Source organism: Zygosaccharomyces rouxii, assembly GCF_000026365.1.
Source record: "Zygosaccharomyces rouxii strain CBS732 chromosome C complete sequence".
In the NCBI taxonomy this organism is placed as follows: domain Eukaryota; kingdom Fungi; phylum Ascomycota; class Saccharomycetes; order Saccharomycetales; family Saccharomycetaceae; genus Zygosaccharomyces; species Zygosaccharomyces rouxii.
In genome coordinates this window covers 18,852-42,024 of record NC_012992.1, presented here as the reverse complement: position 1 = coordinate 42,024, position 23,173 = coordinate 18,852, and the positions used below count along the sequence as shown (strand labels likewise).

The window sequence follows — 23,173 nt, the reverse complement described above, 5'->3', positions numbered from 1 at the left end:
AAAAAATTTTTTCTGTTCGTGTTTAGAAGGAGACCGGGAAAAAAATTTTTTTTTGTAAAACCCCTGTTACCCCGCTTGGATATGATATCAGTTTTAAGTCATAGTCAAGCGAAGCATTCAAGGATGATTCATTAGCCATTAATACTGCCGATTGTTCTACTTTAAATCAAATTGCCAGTTTCATTGATGGCAGAACACATTTCAAGACAGCGCCACGTAAGTTTAGGCCACTTGTCTCAAAGCGTCTTGAAACGACACCACCAAACAGTAGTATATCACCATTGAATTGAATGACGGTAAATCCACATGATAAAATTACACCGAGTCTTGCCTCAAGGTCGTCCCTCAGGTACGCGTTGGTTTCATCTCCTATTACAGTGTGTCCCAGTAGACACTGGGTCGCCAGATCGAATAGATTGATGAAATCACTACCAATGGCTAATTGTGGTGGTATTCTCATGTCTTCGTAATCAACACCATGATAAAGAAAATCGACATCTTCTTGTAAAAGACCTCCAACAAAGACTGCCATACCACCAACACATACCAATGAATGACCAACGAGGCCTACGCCAATTGGTATCATCTTGGAAGCTTCATGTTTACCATGGGTAGTTATCTGTGACCATGTTTCAGTTTCAATATCGTACCACCACATGTCACGACATACATCTGTTTTGTTTGATCCTCCGTGCATGATCAGCACCTTGTGTTCAAAATTGGGTTGTGTTTTAGACCTTGGTTGCAACGGCTTTGTAGGTGCGGAATGTGATGATGACGATGTAAGACATTGCTTTAATAGCGGGTTGGTACTAGCATTGGTGGAACCAGTAGTACTACTGGTACTGCTAGTTCCACTTTCCTTCGTCCTTGTAAGTATTTTAGATCTATCTGGTTCACTTCTTGCGTGCGGTAAACTTTTGAACAGTGGCCTTGATTTGTCCTGAGCGGGGAAGGTACTCTTATCGATAAAGAAATTTTCTTGTAGCCTTTCTAAGAGGTCAGGTTTAGTGGCGTTATCACGCACATTTGTAACACAATCAGCTGGAAATGCTCTGGGACTTGGCCATGGATCGCGTGGACTTGATCGAGGTAGGATGGTAGCATTGGCCGTGCTTCCGAATTTGTAATAACCACGTTTACCCTTCACCAATACTGGTACGTCAATCTTCCAAAGGTCGTTCAATGCTTCATAATCATCGTCACCCGTTTGCTTATAACCGCCAAAGATTAGGATCGAATGAACGCCGGAATTATGCAAAGCGTTATTTAATCTAGCAGGAGTAGATCCAACAGAAACCGCTGGCGAATTAGCCTCTGAGGAAGTACTTTCAAAACCAGAAGCTGGTGATCCGTCACCATTTTCATCATTTTCATGATGCCTTTGGTGGTTAAAGTAGCTTCCGTTACTGTTATTATGCGTATTATTGCCGTTATTAGAAATGGATAGCTGCACATGACCAAACCGAGCGGCCAGCGTCGGATAAGATACAAGTTTATAGGGAACTGCAGTTAATTCCACCCTAGTAAAGTTAAATGTCATCGTGTCCAAAATATAACCGGTATTATTCATGTAAGCTCTTTTCCTCAGGTGGAACACACCATTTTCACCAATATTGGTTTCAGTCCTTATTTCAAAACCACCGTAAAAGAAAATATGTCTCTCTGTAAGTTTAGATCCCTTCATACACAACAGTGGTGGTGGAATTTGTCCAGAAACTTCAGGTCTTCTTAAACTATTGGAATATGCTGACATGACGTACAGTCTGCCATTGTTAATCATACAAGGGTTATTAACTACGGAAGATAAGAGTGGGGGAGGTAAATTTTTTATTCCATCCACAACGAAGTCTCTTAATGATGGGGCTTCGTCATCGTGCTTGTGACATGCCATTAATCCACCCAGGATATAAACTTTACCATTGAGTTCCACGGCACAATGGTGGACAAGTGCTGGTAATCTGTATTCTGAAAAGATCGATGGAATCGAGGTACTGCCTTTGTATAGATCGTAGTCCTTGGTCATGTATTCATTACCATCTATGAAGAGGGGAGAAACCTTACCGTCATAAAGGCTATCCTCCTCCTCTTGATCTATTGAAAATGTGTTCCTCCAACCCCTTTTGATCATCGGTATCCAAAGGTTGTGTTTCTTTAGCACGTCGGGTTCTCGTAAATCCACGGCCAACAATCTTTGGAAATGTTTAAAATAAGGAGAAGCGGCATGCGTCCTCAATGCTTGTCTTTTCTCCCACTCTCCTTCTTCTTCACTGCTAAGATGAACTTCTGGAGTAGCATCGGGTTCAAACAAAGTTGCCAGGTATCTCGAATCATCTAAAAACTTATTCATCCAAACGTACGACCTTGACCTTTCATTGAGGACATTAGAAGTCTCAGAATCACTCGCAATACTACCATGTCTATACATTGCATGGCTAATGGATTTTTTTGATGAATAGTATCTTTTTAACAAGTCTTCATTCTCGATCCTTATCCTCTTTTTGAGATCTTTTGTGAAGAGGGGAGAACTTACGGAGATGTAATTGGACATATAAGACAACGGAGTAAAAATGCTATTATTTCCAATTTCACTTTGCCGTTGGGAGATGTACTTGCCTGGCATTCCTTCATTAGGTGCTACTCCGGTCCTATGGCTATCTTCATCTATGGTAAAATTAACTGGTGTATGAGCATGCAGCTCCATTTTTCCCATAAAACTTCTAGCAGAGTGATTCAATACTCTTCTTTATGAAAAATTGATTTTTTAATCTTGAAATCAACAAAACACTATCAATTCAAAACGATCTACAATCTATTGTCAACTCTCTTTCTTTATGGTCTACAACGTCGCTTCCCTTTGTGAATATGCAATTGTGAAATGCTTATCGAAAGATGGCATCTTGTTTTTATATGTACATATTCGCGCCTGCCAAATGGAATTTGAAAAATAATAGGGACAATGAATGTCACGTGAGATGATTAGCAATTAAGTGATAGTTGTAGCTGCAATAGTAGTAGGGTGGGCGGCTAAATTGTTAGATATTGAAAATATGCCATGATACTGTTTTATAGTCTCATACTTGTGTCTTACTTTTGCATTGATGACCGAATTTAAGTTTCAAATGACATAACGTAAATTCCTCGGGCACACAACGAATCCAATGGCAATGATCTTTAACGCCTGAGTCGGCCCAATTACTGAAATATCTAACTATGAATTCATAAGTAGATATGAATTCATACACATAATTTAAATATTTAACCATACCGTCAATTCAATTCAATTTGAATTTTTTTTATCCTTTTGTATTGTTATATGCCCTGGTCTATGAAGACCATAAAAGTTTAAAAGTTAAAGGTATCTAAAGAAGATAATGACGATAAATGTATGTTAAAAAACGATTAAAACGTTTGAGAAATGAAAAGAGAAAAAAAGAAATAAAAACATAAAAGTCTATTGGTACCCGTTAAACTGCCCTCTCCCCGATGTAAATGAAAACGATCGTTTAACCCCATCGGCGGAGTGTCCATTTGCATTAGTATTGTTACTAACATTTCTACCGCCGCCATTTTTTTGTTGTGATCGGTTTGATGTACTTGATGCTGAAGGATTGGAAAGTAAAGACTGTGATCTTTTCAACCCGCTATTTTTCTTTGATGATCTTTGGTTCATCGTCGGTACATTGAATTTTTGGGTATTGGCTACTATAATTTGAAATTTGGGTTGTTTCTTTGCATTTTTCTTTACTTTACCTGGTCTTGTATTATGAGTATTATGGTTACTTGCATTAGAAGCAGATGAAGTAAGTAAGCCACTTTCACTTTTAAAAGATCCCATCTTTGGTAATTCTGGGATTCTTAAAGAACCGTTATTATTATTAGTATTATTATTATTATGACATTTAGGAGTTGGTGATACGGGTAGACGATCCTCATCATTTGGAAACAGCTGTTCATCAATATTGTTATTGCTATTATTTTCTATCTTACTCAGCTGTGGCACCCTGCCAGGTTCCAATTTAATTGTAGATTTTGTTACCGAAGAATTTAATTGAATCGTTGTTGGCGAAGATCCATAAACGTCATTTTCATCGTTTTCTTCTTGTGTTGGTGCTAATGGATCACGATCACGATACAAAGGTCCGAGTGTACCACTGCCACCATTTTTATTTTTTTCCAGAGATCTATGATGATAAGATCCCAAAGTTGTCGGTGGTGTACTCTGTAGCTTTACGTTATTTTTTCTTGCCTTTTGAAAATCTGCCAATGCACTATTTGATGATAGCACTGCATTTTTAGCGTAAGGTGTCCCCATATCGTTCAAAACTCTACGGCCATATGGCGTTAATGAAACGCTAAATTTTTTCGAAGGTGATGACGCCGTTAATTGATTAGAATTGAACATAAGGTTCAAATCTATACTTCTCAAAGGTGTCTGCGTATTATCATTATCAGTAGGAGCGTTAGTAGTAATAGGAGGAATTACACCACTACCATCCAGATGGCCTATATCGTTGGCTTTATCATCATTACTACTATCATTTTTAATATTACCAGTGTTGCTGTCGGAAACCGTTGTCTTTGTATTACTACTGCTGGAACTCTCAGTTTTTTTGATCTTGGCATCTACAACGCCAAATAAATCACCGCTACCACTTCCATTACTGTTACCGCCATTTACATTAGCTTGTTCTGCACTGTTATCTCTTGCATCCGTAACAAATCTTAATGGTGTCTTTGCTGGCGTTTTATGGAAAAAGTTGTAACCTGCAGGTGAATCTAATAAAAATTCTCTAAACTGCTCAGGCGATGCTAATAAAAATTCATTGGAAAAAGTATTACCAAATTGTAAAACCGATGATGGTTGCATATTCATGTCATTCAATGGCTCACCACCTGGTCCTGTTGCCATACCCATGGGTAATCCTGCAAGCATGCTATTCTCTACCAGAGAGGAATCGCTATTACCATCATTAGCACCAGTCTGTCCCATTAACCCCTGTTGTTGATTTGAGTGACCCGGTATCGAATGGTTCTGTTGTTGCTGTTGTTGCTGTTGTTGCTGTTGTTGCTGTTGCTGTTGTTGTTGCTGAGTCTGATTTGAATATGGTGTTGGAAATTGCGTAGTTGGCAGTGGACTGTTGAATGCATATTTCAGATTCTCAGATATAACTTTGAAAAAGGTAGCATCCGCATCTTGACTTGCTGCAGCACTTGCAATTCCTTCATCTCCAGGAACCCCAGGTGATTGTCGATCCATATCAAATTGATTTTATTCTAAAATCTTGGTATGATCTTTTTGTTTTGGTAATAATAAGCGAGAGACAAGAGTTTTTGAGATACAACCTGGTGTACCGTTTGATCAATATTGTATTTCCTGTTCTTCTTCTCCTTAATCGTATCTTTACCGAAAACTTATGTTTATCTTCTGACCTTTCAACGATTCTTCAACCTAGAGTTATTCAAATTCTTTAGCTTCAACTTCAACCTCAACTTCAACTTTGACTTCTTCCTTAACCTAGTTTGTTGTTTTAAACACGAAAGGAAGGAAGTTCAGAAAACATTTTGCGCTTCTTTACTGTGCCAATGTTTTTTTTTCTGGCTTCAAACGCGATCCCGTATATTTTTTTTTGCGTTTGGTAGTGTTACCCTGAAGAAAGTTCAAAGAATTATTTCGCTCCATGTTACCCTACGTTAAATCTAAAAATTATTTATTTGTTAGTTTTCCTTGAGGGGTGAAAAAAAGAAAAAAAAGGAAGAAAAAAAAAAAAAAATTGGAAAAGTTTGTTTACATTTTGTTTTTAGAGATATAGATGATCTAAACTCTCACAAAGATATAATATAGTATAGAATCCCTCGAGAATTCGACAAGAAGACTTAAGTTATAGAGACATTTAGAAATACTCATCCCCAGTATTAAAAGGTCTTCAAAAGGGGAAGAAGCTCAATTGAATTGAACCATATGGATTCCCCCTCAAAAAATTTAGCGGAAGGTTTACAAGAATTCCATATAAGTTCACCGAATGGTAAAAATAACAACTCTCGTCATAATGGTAATCAGGAAAAACTAAGTGTTAAACAATACTTGCCTAATAATGATTTTGCAGACTCAAAGTTTTTATCTTTTGTAGAAGGTTCACAGTCAAAAAGTTATGTGAGAAGATTGGGAGATTGGTCAATGAGTTACGGTACAGTTCAGCAAAGACCGGGCGATTCACCACAGCATATAAATGGGGATAATAGAAGCAGTTTTGGTGATGGATTTGCATTTAATAATAATAACGACAACAATAATTTCAATGATGAAAATGCGGAGACACCTCAATGGAAACAGTACATGCTAATGCAAAGCCAAGTAAAAGCACAACAAAGAAATCAACGACAATTGCAGCCGCAGCAGATACAACAGTTTAGCCTACCTTCAGAGAAACAGTCAAGTCAAAATGGCAGAGATCCGCCCTCTGATTTGGTATTAACAGCATCATTAAGCGACATATCTGGAATCCCAACGAATACTTTCAAAAGACATGATAGAAGAAAAAATGAACAAAGTAGTGCATCAAGGGAAACACAAGATTATGAAGACTATAATGATGAAGATGAGGCAGAGGAGGAAGAAGATGATATTGATCCCGCCTTGGAAGCTCGTGGTGTGTTTGACAACATTCTTCGAAAACAGAGATCTAATTACGAACTGCTGCCTCCGCGCAAGGCAGCCGTACACGCTCAACCGCATGCACAACCCGAATCTGCAGGCTCAACCGATTCTACCTCATCTTATTTTGGTGAAACACCATCATCTCTATCGCCTGCAGATATTGACCTAAAACCTCCTACTGGTAAACTTAATAACAATAATAATAATAACCGTAATAATAATAGCCATAATAATAATAATAACAATGATAATGGTGATGGCGATGAGAAATCCGAGGTTGAAGGAATGAAATTAATTACGCCAGAGGAGATGGGACTAGTCTTTGACAACGTTAATGGAGTTTGGTATAAACCTGCTCCAAAGAATCAAGATGTTTCAAGCAGTCGTACTTTAGACAGTTCCGCGAACCACAGTCAAAGTGAGTTTACATCTGAATCAAGTGTACAGAAAAGAATTTCTAAACCTCGTAGACAATATCGAGAAGAACGTGAACCATCTATTAGAAACGATTACGATGATGAAGAATACGATGATACTCCAATGGATGTACCGGAGATTAACCCAAATTTCTTATTGAAAAAACGTCAATCAGGTAAAATGCGTTATTCATCCCACCCAGAGAGCGCAGTAGATGTGACAACAGTTTCACAGGTTAATACGTCATTCCAGCAGAGCAGAAAAGAATTGGTTGCATTATTGACAGATGCAATACCACCTAGAGGTCAAGACTGGTTAACGCAAGTTGATTATGTGAACTTATCAAGACGTGAATTAGGTCCTCACATGGTAGGACTTGATGAAATGTTACCACATTTGAGAAACATTAACTTGAATCATAACCATTTGAAATCTTTACAAGGAATTCCTACTGGGATTTTCGAATTACAATGTAGTAATAACGAATTGACAAGCTGTCAATTAGATTCATTGCAACATTTGGAAACATTAGACCTATCACACAATGCACTAAATCGAATGGGTGGAATTCTTTCACCGTGTTTACATCTTAGAGATGTTAATTTATCTCACAATAAGATTAAGACCTTGGATAAAGAATTGGGTAAATCCAATTTGGTTAGACTTGATCTTTCTCATAACGAAATTCAAGGTACGATTGATTTTGCCAAATTAACCAAAGGTCTTCCAAGCAATTCTTCATGGTTTCAAATTGAGGAGATTGATCTCAGTAATAATAAAATTGACAAAATATACAACGTCGGTCATCTATCAAAATTAAGAATTCTTAAATTGGATGGTAATCCATTACAAGAAGTAATTGAAAGAAGGGCATCGAATCAATTAAGGACATTAAGCATATTGGGGACAAAAGGCCATCTCAAGAGAATTACAATGGGAACCGGAGGAAATTCTTCATCATTGTTGTTTCCATTCCACCGCTTACGTATATTGAAATGTGATGCACATAAAGGTTCAAGACAATGGAAACAATTATCGAGAAGCCTCGAAGAATTATGGTTACAAGATGGTGACATGAACAAGATCCCACATTGGGAAATAATCCCCGGATCATTAAGAGTTTTAGTATTGATGAGGATCAAAGGCCTTTACCAATTGCCCAAGACTTTTGCATACAGATTACCATCGTTACAAGAGTTGAACCTTAGGGGTAATGAGCTGGTTTCTTGTTATTCCCTAATTGAAGCATTACCAAATCTGTGCCTTGTCAAATTAGATCTGAGGGAAAATCCGCTAACAAGGCTTAAGAACAACAGTGGTAAAGATAACCTTAAGGATATGATTAACATAATAAAGATGGCATGCAACAGACTGTCAGAAATAAACATATAGTAAGTTCTGTCTTCATCGGTCCCTCCTCCTCTCCTATGCTCTCCTCCCCTTTTTCTCTCCCCTCCCCTCCCCTCCTCTCGCTTCTTATCCTCCCCCCCTACGTCATGAACACATTCCCCTCCTCGCGCCTACTAAATAATCGCGTCCACGTACCAATCATTACACCTCATCTTCCCCTTCGCCTCCCCTAAAATTTCCCCGCATATTTTAGTAGCTTAGTGACCGCAACCGCAATCCGATATTTCTCCCATCCCAATACTGCGGCCCCCTCAAACTACTGGCAACTGAAAGAGAAACAACAAATAAGCGAAAAACGGAGTTTGTAACGAAGGAAGAAGGCATAATTTAACGTTCTACTGGTATTACTACCGATACTACCACTAGCACTATAGCACAAACAAGAGGAGAGGCGTGGGTCCAATGGGGTTGTAAGAAATAAGACGGAAACATCATTGATGACGCTAATGTAGTGTCACAGGGGGGAAATTGTATTATATTATTCAGCATAACGAACGAATCCCATTACTATTTAAACATAATGATCACTTCCAGCATTATTGTAAAGGTTTCCATTTCTCGAACTTCCAAATACGCTAACATTCATATCTTGTTAACGTGTGTGTTATGTTTTCAAGAACGCTATACTGTGGTGCTAAAAGTGCCACCACTCATGTGGCTAGGTACCAGCTACGTTGCTTTTCACATCTGCCACTGTCTGTACCCATTAAGTTGCCCAACGGGTTGGAATACGAACAACCAACAGGTCTGTTCATTAACAATAAGTTTGTCCCATCTCAACAGCATAAGACGTTCGAGGTCATCAACCCATCTACCGAAGATGAGATCTGTCATGTGTACGAAGGTCGTGAAGAAGATGTTGATATTGCAGTAGATGCTGCTGATAAAGCTTTCAAGAATGGTTCTTGGTCTACCATTGAACCAATGGAAAGGGGTAAAGCTCTCTCCAGATTGGCAGATTACATTGAAGAGGATGCTGATATTTTTGCATCTATCGAAACTCTAGATAACGGTAAAGCTATTAACAACTCGAAAATCGATGTGCAGCTGGTTGTCAATTACTTGAGATACTGTGCAGGTGCAGCTGATAAATTTGATGGTAGACTAGTGGACACTGGAAAGACTCATTTCTCTTACACTAAGAGAGAACCATTAGGTGTCTGTGGTCAAATTATTCCTTGGAATTTCCCTCTATTGATGTGGTCTTGGAAGATCGGTCCTGCTCTTGCCGCTGGTAATACGGTTGTTTTGAAGACTGCTGAATCCACCCCACTGTCTGCTCTTTACGCTTCTAAATACATTGCGAAGGCTGGTTTCCCTCCTGGTGTTGTTAATATCGTTTCTGGTTTTGGTAAAATTGTCGGTGAGGCTCTATCCGTCCATCCAAAGGTTAAGAAGATTGCATTCACCGGTTCCACCGCTACTGGTATCCACCTCTATCAAAACGCCGCATCTACTTTGAAGAAGGTCACCTTGGAACTAGGTGGTAAGTCTCCTAATATCGTCTTTGCTGATGCTGATATGGCTGCCACTGTTCAAAACATCATTTTGGGTATCTATTTCAATGCAGGTGAAGTTTGTTCTGCAGGTTCTCGTGTCTATGTGGAGGAATCTGCTTATGACACTCTGGTTGAACAATTTATCAAAGCATCTGAAAACTTGAAAGTCGGTGATCCATTCGATGAAAGTACTTTCCAAGGTGCCCAAACTTCTCAAAACCAATTGTCAAAGATTTTGGGTTACGTCGATATCGGTAAGAAAGAAGGTGCTACTCTATTGGCAGGTGGTGAAAGAGTTGGTGACAAGGGTTTCTTTGTTAGACCAACAATCTTTGGTGACGTTAAAGAGAATATGAGAATCGTTAAGGAGGAAATCTTTGGTCCTGTTGTGACTGTCACTAAATTCAAGTCTTTGGACGAAGTTGTTGATTTGGCCAACGATTCTCCATACGGTCTAGCAGCTGGTATTCACACCACAAACATCAACAATGCAATCAAAGTTTCCGACAGGTTGAAGGCGGGTACCGTTTGGATTAACACATACAACGATTTCCACCATGCAGTTCCATTCGGAGGATTCAACGCTTCCGGTATTGGTCGTGAAATGGGCCAAGAGGCATTTAACAACTACACTCAGGTGAAGGCAGTTCGTTGCAAGTTGCAATGAGCCTCTACGCTTTTACCTTTACTTTTTCTTCAAATTCTTATTTGCATTTAAGCGCGCGATTAGTTAAATAGATCAAACAAACTAAAACTAAACTAAACTAAACTACATAGGTTTAACAGAATAAAAATATGGGAAAAAAAAATTCTCATGCTCCATCACTCATTTTTATTTAGTTTTTCTCTTGGTAGAACCAACGTTTTTACCCTTGGTGTCTACTTGCTCCAAATGAGGTTCTGGCTCATTCGCTTGTTGCTTCTTTTCACGCTTCTCCTCCGTCTTCTCGTCACCCTTCTTATCCTTACCAGTACCTGAACCTCCGGAATATTTTTGTTGGAAAAGAACAGCTTTCAAATAGAAATAACTTGTAACCATTAGTATCAAAACTAGAATTGAACCTCCAAGAATGTTTTGAATGAATGAACTCTGTTGGCTAAATTTTTCCAATAAAGTGTCACCGTAATCGGATAACCTATCAAATAGGTTTGGTTTATATTCAGATTGTCCAAACATTGTAGGTGGTTTCTTTGGATGTTCGATATGTCCCCTACGCCCTATAACTTCTGCTTCAAGCTGCTGTTCTTGCAACTTTCTCTTTGGAATAAATGTTCTATTACCTAGTAATTCAGCCTCTTCAACGTGATGACCCAAGTACAGATTATCAATCAGTAAGTCCTTAGATCCACTCCAGAATTCAAATAGTATTACACCGATTGGATTCTCCAAAGTCCCTGGGTTTAAATCCTCAGAATAATCAGGGTTATCGATCAGTGGTGGTGTCCACTTACCCCTATATTTTGGATTTTCAATCATGGGGGGATTCCAGGGTCCCCAATAATCGGGGTTTTCTACCATTCTTGGTTGCCATGGACCACAACCGGCAATCTCAAAACATTGTGGATTGCGGACAAGCGGCGCAACCCATTCGCCGTCTTCACCGTCTTCCCACCACTTAGGCTTGAAATGATTAGGTTCTGGTATATATTCTGGCATATTTTCATCCCATGAAGCTGGTTTGATGTCAGTGTCATCAGGGATCATCAGAGGCTCGCTCTCATCCCAATATTCAGGTTTGATAGCTTCAGGATCAGGGATAAATTCTCTTTCATCCCAATTTTTAGGTTTTTTCGCCTTCAAATCGGGTACTTTCTTGGGCGCATGGAAAGGTGGTTTGAACAATCCTTCATCCAACAAATTGCCCACTTTAACCACCTTACCATCGACTCTGATTTCAAAATCTTGACTCTTTGAATCCATGATTAATGTGTAGAGACGTACCGTTTCGTCGCCATCCAATCTTGAAATGGGCGCATTGGTTAAAAGTTTAACCTCTGGCTTATTAGTAGTTGGATTTGTTTTCTTTAATCCAAAATGGACTTCATTGGTATAGGGTTGACACTTATCAGGACCAAAGATCACTTCAAATGGGACACTACCACCACTATAACGGAGTAACTCTGTTCCATTCATTGGTGGTAATAGTTTCATAAAGGCACCACCACATTCTAAACCTCTTTGCAATTGAACTTCGTATTGAACCACCAATTTGTTACCGTTAGCAACTTCCAAAGGATTGGCTAACGCATGTCCAATCATAGCAGCTGAATGTGCTGTCTCCAAATTTAAACAATTATCATTCTTGAAACTTTTTAAAGAATACGGTTCTTGAAGAGACCATGTAGCAGGATACATCAATCTTGTGTCACCAGTCTTGGCATCTCTTAGAGCCATACGTGATACCCTCCATTTTTGAAGTAATTCATCAGTACTAGTATAGTTTTGGAAATCTTCCCAGAGGGATTCTGGTGACAGTTTAACGTCCAATGGTTCCAATGCTGGAATATTTACATCGGAAGCACCATCAATTGCATTGACACCTCCAGCAAGTGCCATTGCACAGAGTAACATTGCCTTACCGGTCATTACGATCTTTGATATCACTCTTTTCGAGATTTAGAATCTCGATGTGACTTTAGTATTCAAAGGGGGACTTTTCAGAGATGTCCTGCGTAGTACCGTAAAAAAAAAAAATAAAATAATACGTATACATATGCATGTACGACTAATATACAGTAAACAGACCGCCCTTGATGCTTTTCGTTACTAGCTAATCAGTTCTCATCATCCACAGGAAGAACACCAAACATATTGGTCCTTTGTTCCTGAGGTTTCAATTCTTCTGCAGGATTTTCAGTTTCCATTTCGACTCCCTCTTCCTCTTCTTCACTAGGCTCATCTTTCATTGCGTCGGGGTCGGCATCGTTTTCCTTGGGTTTAGTAGACTTAGCTTCCTCTAGTGCTGAGGCCAACTCTTTCCTTATCAATTCATTAGTTGTATCCCAGCCGGCTTTCCTTATATGTTGAACATACTTTGCACGTGAAGTAGATTTTGCAATTTTACCATCTAATCTACTGCTGAAATTTAATGCCTTTTCCATTCTGCTCCTGTCTAAATGTGTTAAATCTTTGAGTGCTTTTTCCTTTGATCTCTTCTTATCCACTCTCTTGTTGGATTTTTTATTGATCTTTGCCTCTAGTAGTGCTTCATTCTTGGCGGTGGTTCTTATAAGTATATTCGATAAATCCGTCTTTTCGGGACGTGGAAGCTCTGCAAGGGTTTTAGCTTCAGGTTCAAATGCTTCAGCCTGACGAGCTGCTCTGGAATTTCTCGAAATCTTCTTAGCCATTTTGGTCCTCACTCTACTCTTCTCTTTCTTGAAGTGATGTTTAGTTTAACATGAATTTTTCAAAATTTTCAGCTCATCGCGATGAGCTAGCGAAAAGTAATGATAAAATAGAGACGATGTGCAATTGAGAATTATAGAAAAAGTAAGTAATTTCAAACCGTGTCTAGTTCTCCGTGATTATTGGGGGTGAGTAAAATCTTAATGCATTTTTCCTTATGATGCATTAGTTGTAAAAACCCGTTTTCCCAACCTTCCTCTAGGGGATATCTACCAGAGATCAATTTTTTGCAATCCGCCAAGGGAATGCTACCATTCTGTAAAGCATTAACGATACTGTCAAAATCTTCCACGGTGTATGCAATGGATCCTGTAAGTCTCTTCTCTTTACACGTAACTAACATTGGGTAATAGCCTACTGGTTTATGCCCCCAAATGGCAATATTAACACAAACACCGTGAAATGTAGTTACATCAATCCCCATATCAAATGTTGCCTTAACACCAGAACAATCAAATGCAAAATCGAATTCGTCTTTATCACCGGATAATTTTTTCAATTTCTCAGCGGCTTTGTCGCCATATGCACTTGGGTCAGACTTGAACCCCCCATATTGGCGGCCTACTGTCTTCTAATATCTGCTATTTCACTGACGACAATTTTCTTAGCACCGGCTCCTTTTAAAGCTGCAATTGTCGTTAATCCAATGGGACCAGCACCGAGAACCACCGTAGTCTTCTCACTTTGAAATCCGGCAGAACGAAGTGCATGCCAAGAAACTGATAATGGTTCCACCAATGCGGCTACATCTAGAGGCAAATCTGGAGAAATCCTTACACAGTGCCTTTCACCAGCGACAATTTTCTCGGCAAATGCACCTCCAGAAACACCTAACCCTGTAAATCCGTTGTATTCACAACAATTATAGATACCCCTACGACATGCTGCACATGATTTAGCCTCGCAATGTGACAACCTCAAATTTGGCCAACGATGTGTATCGAGGCAACCTAAACTAGCGTCAACTACGACATGGTCACCTCTTTTAATCTTGGTCACTTTGTCACCAACATCAACAACGATACCAGAAAATTCGTGACCTAGTGGTTGTGGTAACGGTTTTCCTGAAAGCGGGTTAGTCTCGCCATTACGTGGCATAAAGGTCGGACCATCAGAGTACCCGTGGAGATCTGTACCACAAATACTACACCATGAGACGTCAATTAATACTTCATCATCAGCACCAATGACAGGTTCAGGGATGTCGCGAGTTTAATGGAATGTGGAAAACGTTTCTTACTCGAGTAGAAATCGATACTCATCAATATTTAACTATGAAAGAACGTACCTGAGTTCAAAAATTATTATAGATAGTGGAGGAACGGACCATTATAGAGTCTACATTGAATGTTGAGGTTTAATACTTACCCTTTCTCATAGTTTGCTTGTTTTCTGTCGTACGACTATGATAGGTCTCTGCGTAGAAGTGCTACAGCCGCAAGACCGCGCGGCTATAGCACAACGCTGGACATACGGCACTGTTGCCAGTAGTAACAAGAGCAACGGTTGTGGCAACAAAAACAACAATAATAATTGTAATGGAGTTTTCCCCGGGTTCATTTACACATGAGATTATTAAAAGTCTTAAACACAGTTTAGCCTATTTACCGTAATAGTCCTTAAAACACATCACCTTGGTCGAACATAGCATCAGCAACCTTGATGAAAGCTGCCAAGTTAGCACCTTTAACCAAAGATGGCAGAGTGTTCTTGTTAGATTCGTTGGAGTATTTTTGAGCAGCGTTCAAAGAATCGTGGAAACAGTTGATCATACCTCTCTTCAATTCCTTGTCCACGTCAGCAGCGGTCCAGGTCAATCTTTGGGAGTTTTGAGCCATTTCAAGACCAGAAACCAAAACACCACCCAAGTTACTTGCCTTACCACCAACGTACCAGACGGTGTCGTGAGAGGAAGCATCTTCACGGGTGTTTTCAAAAGCGTGAACAGCTTCTTGGGTACAACCCATGTTAGAACCTTCAGCAACGAATTTAACACCGCTCTTGATCAAATGTTCGGCTTCATCACCAGAAACTTCGTTTTGAGTAGCACATGGCAATGCGATATCAACTTGACCAACGTGAGTCCATGGTCTAGCACCAGGGATGTATTTGTAACCACCAGCTTTGAAAGCAGTGTATTCACCTAGAATTTGTTCCAAACTCATAAACTTAACCTTAGCTTCTTGAATGGCAGCAATTTGTTCGGCGGTAACACCGTTTTCAAAGATAACACTACCCTTAGAGTCAGATAGAGAAACAACAGTACCACCCAATTCGATAACCTTCAAAGCGGCATATTGAGCAACGTTACCACTACCAGAGATGACAACACGCTTACCCTTGAAAGATCCCTTACCCTTTGTAGCATATTCAATCATAGCTTCAGCAAAGTAGATAACACCATAACCGGTAGCTTCTGGTCTAATCAAAGAACCACCCCAGTTCAAACCTTTACCAGTCAAGATACCTTCCCATCTGTTTTGGTATTGTCTGTAGGCACCAAATAAATAACCAACTTCACGACCACCAACACCAATGTCACCAGCTGGAACATCAGTGTCTGGACCAATGTGTCTGCTCAACTCTCTCATGAAAGAGTAACAGATTCTTCTGATTTCACTGTTTGATCTACCTTTCAAGTCAACACATAGACCACCTTTAGCACCACCCATATCAAGACCAGTCAATGCATTCTTGAAAATTTGTTCAAAACCCAAAAACTTCAAGATAGACAAGTTAACAGTTGGGTGGAAACGTAGACCACCCTTGTATGGACCCTTTGCAGAGTTGTATTGGATTCTGAAACCAGTGGCGACTTCTTGTTCACCGTTGTCCTTTTCCCAAGCGACTCTGAATTGAATGATTCTTTCTGGGACAGCAATAATTGGCAAGACCTTTTCGTATTTTGGTGCTTCTTTGAAAAGAGTTGAATCTCTCAAAGATGCAACAACTTCATCATGAGCTTGTTGAAATTCTGGTTCGAATGGTTGTGCTGATGCAGACATCCTTTTATCTAATCTATTATTCTATCTTAGCCTGAGCTGTAGAAGTATCCCTTATAATACAGACAAGAAATAATAATAACAGTAATAGTGCGAAATTCTTTCAAGAGAACGGTCTAAAGAAAGCTGTTTATATACATTTCATATTGAAAACAAAATTGGCCACCCACCTAGATTCGTAATAGCACTGCGATTTTAAATCTCTTGTGACTAACATAGTGTCGCATGCATTATGTCTATCATTCGTTGTTTATATTATTCGCCAACTATAGAGTTGTTCCCAACGGTATTGTACAAAAGTTCGCTCGGCAAACTGCTTCTTTCTCATTGTTGTGCCTAATTTTTCCTATCAGTACCTCCTGCCAATCGTTGTCGTGTCTGATTGGCCAATCTTGATCCAGCAGGGCACCTTTTTGACACACCGGTTCCGGAGAAACCTGAAATTGTTGCGCCGCTAAAGGCATCATGTAATACGACGACCAATAAAATCAAATGTTCTTATCATACTCTTCGAAAAAGAAAATATAAGGAGAGAACAAAAGAGAAGAAGTGCACGTGTAATTTCATGCATGACGCGTCGCGTGTTTACATGGCTTAGCTTTTGTTTTGGATTATGTATTACGTATTCCCTACATCCCAGTAATTTTGAGAACCTGTAAAGAATCAACTGTTTTTGACTCTCTTCGCTCCCCTATCCATTCTGTCTCTAATAGCTTAGTTTACCTCTTTTCAACCACATGATATTCTCGCTGACAATTTCCCTTGTAGGTCTGCTGAAAATACCGTCGATCTCTTCTAATGTCCGATTTTTTGTTTCCGGCATGAAAAGTAATTGGTAAGGAATACCGATAACCACTGCAATACCACCGTAAAAGCCTAGTGTTAAACCGGTGTAAGTCATAGCGGCTTGCATACGATCAAAATTGTATGTGACTGTAAAGGTAAAGATGTACAACAGAGCTGATGCAACGGTCATACCGGCAGATCTAGTGCTCAATGAAAATGATTCAGATGGTAAAACCCATGTCAGTGCTGCATACGAACCAAATGCCATGTTATAAAGAATTTGGCCCGTTAAGTAAACACCTTCTGCCGCCACGAGATTAGTATTAATATTGATCAGATAGCCGACACCGACCAGGACAAGACCAACGGAAAATATAATAATTGTCATTGACCATGTACGTCTACCAAATTTATCCATCCAGAGAATTGCAGGTATTGTACCGAGTAACAACGCGGCACCACCGACCATTGACATGGCAACAGATCTTTTTTCGGAAAACCCAATTCTGCCCATCAATGTAGACATATAGTACATGATTGCATTGATACCCGTCAGTTGACCCAAACCAATCATGATCGATGCAAAAATTAGGGCACGACGATTACGTGGGATACGAATTAAATCGAAGTAAGCCTGGAATCTTGATTCATTTGCATGTAAATCTTTATCGTTATTAGCGGCTTGGATCAACTCTAAAAATTCCAACTGTTCAGATTCCAAACTGACATCCCGCAACCTTTTCCAAATGTTCCATGATTCACCCACACGGCCCTTATGCATTAACCAACGTGGCGATTCTGGTAAGAAAAGCAAACCAATGAATAATAGTGTAGAAAAGATTAACGATGATCCAACCATAAATCTCCAACCTCCATGAACTTCAAAAAATATAACACCGACGATATAACCAAATAATTCACCAAGAGCAATGTTAAATTGATAAAGTGAAACCAGACGACCCCTAACGGTAGATGGAACGCATTCTGCAATGTATACACCAATACCACCACCTTCCAATCCAACACCAACACCAATGAAAAATCTACCTGCATACATGGTCTGAACATTAAGTGCCGCGGCACAGATTATAGCACCCATTGTGTAAAATCCACATGAAATAACCAAAGATGTTTTACGACCTAACATTTCACTAAATGGCGTCAATAAGATGGAACCTGCCACCGCACCTAAAGGCATCAATGATGAAACTAATGAAGCTTCATGTGAAGATAAGTGTAACATTTTATTCATTTCAATGGATGCGCCTGATATGATAGATTGATCAATACCTGATAGTATACCAGCAAATGAAGCAAACACACCAAGCATGAGTACCATATGTTTTTTATTTTTGAAATTAGTTTCAAATTCTAAATTTTTCATATTATTGAAAAATCCATGATCGCGCTTAAATTCATCTCCTTTACGATTTAACTCTTTTAGTTGTTCATCAATATTAGCTCTACGGCTAATATCAACGTCTGAAACTTTTTCTAAATCTTCAACGCATTCCTCATCTTTTTTAACAGCAGGGTTTTCATAAACGTCATCAACTGAATTACTGACCTCTTGTACTTCACTTTCGGTCTTGGACCGCCAAGTAGAAAACTTCATACCGCTGTTATTCTTTGACACAACTTCTTCTACGTATCTGAAAAATCCTGTTAGAGAAGCTTGAAAAATATGGATGGGTGAACTTACCGGCTATTTAAATGCAAATTTTTGCAGTTGCTCGTTTGAATTCTAGGCATTTCAATGACTCCCAAATAAATGAATGGAGGAGTCCATTTGTTGCTCAATCTTTTTTCCGGTCTTGAAGTTCTTGTGAAACAATTACTTAATCCAGGCTCTAGATGACTTTTCTATTCAATAGAATATCTGTATGCGGTACTCGAAGGTCGATATTTTACATCTGCGTGTATGTGGGGTAAAAAAATGCTGGGGTACTCAGAAAATGCGTGCAAGTAGTCAGTGATCATCCTATGACGTCAAACCCCGGAAAAGTTAAAGTAGTGAATTGTACGGCTATTTCTTCCCCCGCTTTTCTTCCCGCATTACAACGGAAGATCGTGGTCCGGAGAAAAATTACATCAGATACAATTTTAAGAGAAGTCGGTCATACGAATAAAGTGGGGTACGAAGAAAATGCGCAAATGGAGTCATTTGATCTTAGGTGCCCGGAAAATTCGTCATATGGAGAAGGAAAACAGGAAAAAAGGTGGGAAGAGGAGGTTGGGCAACATGGGTCAGAATATTCGACTATTCTTGGTAAAAGTGCTTGAACATCACTAGGAATTTGACTGATAATCAATTTCTATATTCAATCTTGTAAGGCGGGAAGGTAGTTATGGTGTCTTTCTTTCCTCTACAAGACCACAGTTTCGCATCTTGATTCGATCCGCCGCCCTTGTAACTTCAGATAGCCCAAGCATCACTCTATACGGATACAAGCTTTCGAGACGTGGGGTAATTTCGATTTTTCGTAATTTAACCGAGTGGCTATTAGCGCCGTAAGCGGCTAGTTCTGGTATGTGCATATGCAGGTAGAAAGTAGAGAGATCGATTCAGGCTTAATTGATATGGATAGTCTGGCAAACTGTTTAAACACCTTCTTGTTATTTTTCTAGATGTAAACTCGTTTGGAACAAAATCAAGGAATTACTGCACTCGATGTAATTCCTTTTCTCAACGTGGTGAAATCTACTGTTGCCTTCTTTATTTTGTTTCTAGGTACAGTTTCCTTCTTGAGATCCTGAATTGATGACATTACTCGTGTTCTAGTATGTGTCTCTACACGCTTGACAACTAGGTTAACGAAGCAACTAGGAGTACAGACAAAAATTCGGAGTGTCGGTGGCGCGGAGTTTCCATTAGTTTTAATATACAATTTTATTCTGCTTAATATTATCTCCCGCATATCATATATAAAAGAATTTTGCCAAAATCGTTCTTTAATGAACAGATTTTAAGGTTTTAAGAGCTTCTGGCAATCTTTTTTCAAAATCCTGTTTTGATTCGTCAGCTCTCCAATTAAGACCTACAGCGGGATGCGAATCATCAAGAGTCTTTTGACCAAAAAGTTGTTCTCTAAAAGTTAGAGTATCACCAGACCCTTCTACGTAATCCTCAGGAGCTAATCCACGTCTTCTCAATTCTGGTAGCAATTTATCAACAACACCTTCAAAATATTCAGGTAAGATAGTGTATGCAAAATTGAAGCCATCAATGTCACTAACATCAACCCAATCTTGAATTGCATCTGCCACTTCATTAACTGTGCCTATAATAGCAGGCCCACTACCACTTATCTTGATCTCTTCAATAATAGCTCTTTTAGTCCATTTTTGCACTCTTGGATAGGCATCTTGCCATCTTCTTACAGCAGAAGCTGTAGCTAGATGATCAACATCTGTCAATACTTCATCATCTGCAAATTGATCAATGTCAATACCCGTCCATCCAGAAAACATCGCTTTAGCACCTTCGTCATCCCCTTGTCTCTTAATCTGGGCTAATTTTTCTTCTGCCTCTTCATGAGTTTCGCCAAGGACTACAGTAACTTTACCAATAAATTTAATCTTTTTCGGATCACGACCAAATTTACTCTCTGCAATTTGCTTAATCTCTTCGATGGCTTTGGAAGCAGTCTGAGGTGTAAATGAACCTAAAAATACAACCTCTGCATTTCTTGCAGCAAGTTCTTTCCCTTTTGCTGAAGTCCCTGCTTGAATAATTACTGGTAATCTTTGGACACTAGGTTGTGTGAAAGCAGGTCCAGGGACTCCAAAATGGTCGCCCTCGTGGTTTATGTGTCTTAGACCGTTGGGATCTGTGAAAATTCCTCTCTTTCGATCCAGTTTGACAGCACCTTCTTGCCATGATGAAAGAAATAGTTTGTAAATCACATCGACGTACTCCTCCGCCCTTGCATAACGATCATCATGAGCAGGCAAATCTTGATTATTCAACAAATTTCTAGCGGCACTACTCAAATAAGAAGTAACTATATTCCAACCAACTCTGCCATTTGTGATTAAATCTAATGTACCCAATCTTCTAGCTAAATGGTAAGGTTGTTCACTTATAGTGGACATTGTAACACCAAATGCTAGTTTTGAAGTTACTGCAGCCATCAGCGGGATAAAATAAGTTGGATCAGATACGGGAAACTGCGATCCAGCTTTGGCAACAGGTCCCACATTTCCTGGTCCCTTATAAACATCGTAAGGACCCAGTGTATCCGCAAAGAAAACTGCATTAAATTTCCCCCTTTCCAGCAGTTGGGCTAAATCCATCCAATACTTAGGATTATTGTAAAGCTCTGCAGATTTATCTCGCGGGAATTGCCAATTGTTAAGAGTCTGACATCCAGCAGATCCCATTAAAAAAGCATTGATAATCAAATTTTTCTTTCTAAGTCCATTGTCAGTTTTGGGCTTTTTAGACAGTGGAATTGAATCTGCAGCTTGTCCCTCATGCGAACTCATACTACCAGGTAAATGTTTGTTTCTCTTTCCCTAATTGCTAAGGCATCTATTCTATGATATTAGAAAAGACTCATGGTAACTTATATAAAGTCTCTCCTTTTTTGAGGGTTCATTAGCTTTGCATCCAACTTTAAGTCGTTATTTGGTCTGTCTTTTATGAAGAGCCACATCTGAAGACAATGCGGAAACGGACTTCTATCATTCGAAGGTTCGTCAATAAAATAATTTCTTCATGTAAGGATATTCTCTGAATATACAAAGGGGATTCTAAAGGCAATTGCTCTTATCAATACTGAACATTAAAGCTTGTGAGTGTATTCTAATTAAAATATTTGACAATGTAATACTTTCTCTTCGACGTGTTGTTCCTAGCTTCACCTATTCCTCTTTCCAAATTTGAAATGTAGTTTTTAAGGTGTCGAATTGCCTTTGACATGGATGCATGAATTTCGAATCTTTTAGTTAATCGAGCTTGCCCAACAAAATTCTATGGTGCTTCCACTCACAAAATGAACTAAGCGATAAATAATTATCAAGAATATCGATTGAAAAGAACAGCAACATCTGGGGATCAGGTCTATTATCGACACAGGAAAGACCTTTATGAAAATCTGGAAAAAAGGAAGTATTGCTGAAACCTAAGGAGGTTATATGAGATTCAACTTTAAGAACATTAAAAACTTAGAGCAGGAGAGGTTCTGTAAGATAAATCACCTGGGACCATAGAAAAGTGGCAACGTTAAAAGGGTCCACAGTAACTTGTGGATTCAATAACGATTCTTGGCAGATTACAATTCTTTGAGATGAGATTAAACGCGAACAGCATCTACTTAGACACACACGCTTAAAAATACCATAAAAGAGAGAATTAAACATCAAGATAGAGAAGGAAGCCTGAAATCATACCCGCATACTTTGTGTAACCTAATCTAAGGCATGCCATGACTCTAGTTAGAATGGAAATGAACCGCAGCTTTTTAATAATAAACAAATCGGTATTCTAGAAACATTAATTCACTCTAAAAAACGAAAAGAAGATCAAGATTATCCACAATGAAGAGTTCCTGCTAATCATCAAAGGGAGGTCTGTCTCAGAAAATTAAGCTTCATGGAAAAAATTGATATGTTGTGCCCACAGAGGTCAAAGAGTTTATTTTGACGGCGATATGAGAGAATATTACATTACCTGCGAGAATTATAATGTAGTAAATACCATGGAATACCCAAGGTACACATGGGCCTTCAATGCTAAGTATATTCTAATACACTAGCCTATTTATTGTGAGGGAAAAAAATCCTAGAAGGTGAGCATTCGATTCACTCAATTACATTTGTTTCAACACCCATTTCATATCCTAGAAATTTCAAGCCTCATGAAAAAATATGGTGAATTAGGTCTCTTCTATGGAACCCAATTTGATATGCCAATTCTTAATTTTCTATTCTACCATTTCTGCCAATAAATATGCCTCTTAATATTTTACAAGATGAGTTCGCTAATCCT

At 39.0% G+C, this 23,173-nt stretch overlaps 9 protein-coding genes across 9 annotated transcripts; 2 read left to right on the top strand and 7 right to left on the bottom strand.

Annotated features, from left to right (window-relative positions):
• Positions 1-166: 166 nt before the first annotated feature.
• Positions 167-2,713, bottom strand: GPB1 (Gpb1p; the record flags this gene model as incomplete). The annotated part of the gene is made up of 1 exon (XM_002495640.1): positions 167-2,713. The coding sequence occupies one exon, from the start codon at positions 2,711-2,713 to the stop codon at positions 167-169; it is 2,547 nt and encodes an 848-aa protein (XP_002495685.1).
• Positions 2,714-3,454: 741 nt separating this feature from the next.
• NDD1 (Ndd1p) lies at positions 3,455-5,260 on the bottom strand (the record flags this gene model as incomplete). The annotated part of the gene is made up of 1 exon (XM_002495639.1): positions 3,455-5,260. One exon carries the CDS (start codon positions 5,258-5,260, stop codon positions 3,455-3,457), a length of 1,806 nt encoding a protein of 601 aa, XP_002495684.1.
• Positions 5,261-5,962: 702 nt separating this feature from the next.
• Positions 5,963-8,467, top strand: NUD1 (Nud1p; the record flags this gene model as incomplete). Its single annotated transcript, XM_002495638.1, has 1 exon — positions 5,963-8,467. The coding sequence occupies one exon, from the start codon at positions 5,963-5,965 to the stop codon at positions 8,465-8,467; it is 2,505 nt and encodes an 834-aa protein (XP_002495683.1).
• Positions 8,468-9,091: 624 nt separating this feature from the next.
• Positions 9,092-10,651, top strand: ALD4 (aldehyde dehydrogenase (NADP(+)) ALD4; the record flags this gene model as incomplete). The annotated part of the gene is made up of 1 exon (XM_002495637.1): positions 9,092-10,651. One exon carries the CDS (start codon positions 9,092-9,094, stop codon positions 10,649-10,651), a length of 1,560 nt encoding a protein of 519 aa, XP_002495682.1.
• Positions 10,652-10,816: 165 nt separating this feature from the next.
• On the bottom strand, positions 10,817-12,571 carry CNE1 (calnexin; the record flags this gene model as incomplete). The annotated part of the gene is made up of 1 exon (XM_002495636.1): positions 10,817-12,571. The coding sequence occupies one exon, from the start codon at positions 12,569-12,571 to the stop codon at positions 10,817-10,819; it is 1,755 nt and encodes a 584-aa protein (XP_002495681.1).
• A 188-nt stretch (positions 12,572-12,759) lies between these two features.
• ECM1 (Ecm1p) lies at positions 12,760-13,335 on the bottom strand (the record flags this gene model as incomplete). The annotated part of the gene is made up of 1 exon (XM_002495635.1): positions 12,760-13,335. One exon carries the CDS (start codon positions 13,333-13,335, stop codon positions 12,760-12,762), a length of 576 nt encoding a protein of 191 aa, XP_002495680.1.
• Positions 13,336-15,012: 1,677 nt separating this feature from the next.
• On the bottom strand, positions 15,013-16,398 carry ZYRO0C00396g (uncharacterized protein; the record flags this gene model as incomplete). The annotated part of the gene is made up of 1 exon (XM_002495634.1): positions 15,013-16,398. The coding sequence occupies one exon, from the start codon at positions 16,396-16,398 to the stop codon at positions 15,013-15,015; it is 1,386 nt and encodes a 461-aa protein (XP_002495679.1).
• Positions 16,399-17,101: 703 nt separating this feature from the next.
• Positions 17,102-18,796, bottom strand: ZYRO0C00374g (uncharacterized protein; the record flags this gene model as incomplete). The annotated part of the gene is made up of 1 exon (XM_002495633.1): positions 17,102-18,796. One exon carries the CDS (start codon positions 18,794-18,796, stop codon positions 17,102-17,104), a length of 1,695 nt encoding a protein of 564 aa, XP_002495678.1.
• A 1,337-nt stretch (positions 18,797-20,133) lies between these two features.
• On the bottom strand, positions 20,134-21,669 carry ZYRO0C00352g (uncharacterized protein; the record flags this gene model as incomplete). Its single annotated transcript, XM_002495632.1, has 1 exon — positions 20,134-21,669. The coding sequence occupies one exon, from the start codon at positions 21,667-21,669 to the stop codon at positions 20,134-20,136; it is 1,536 nt and encodes a 511-aa protein (XP_002495677.1).
• Between the last annotated feature and the right edge of the window lie 1,504 nt (positions 21,670-23,173).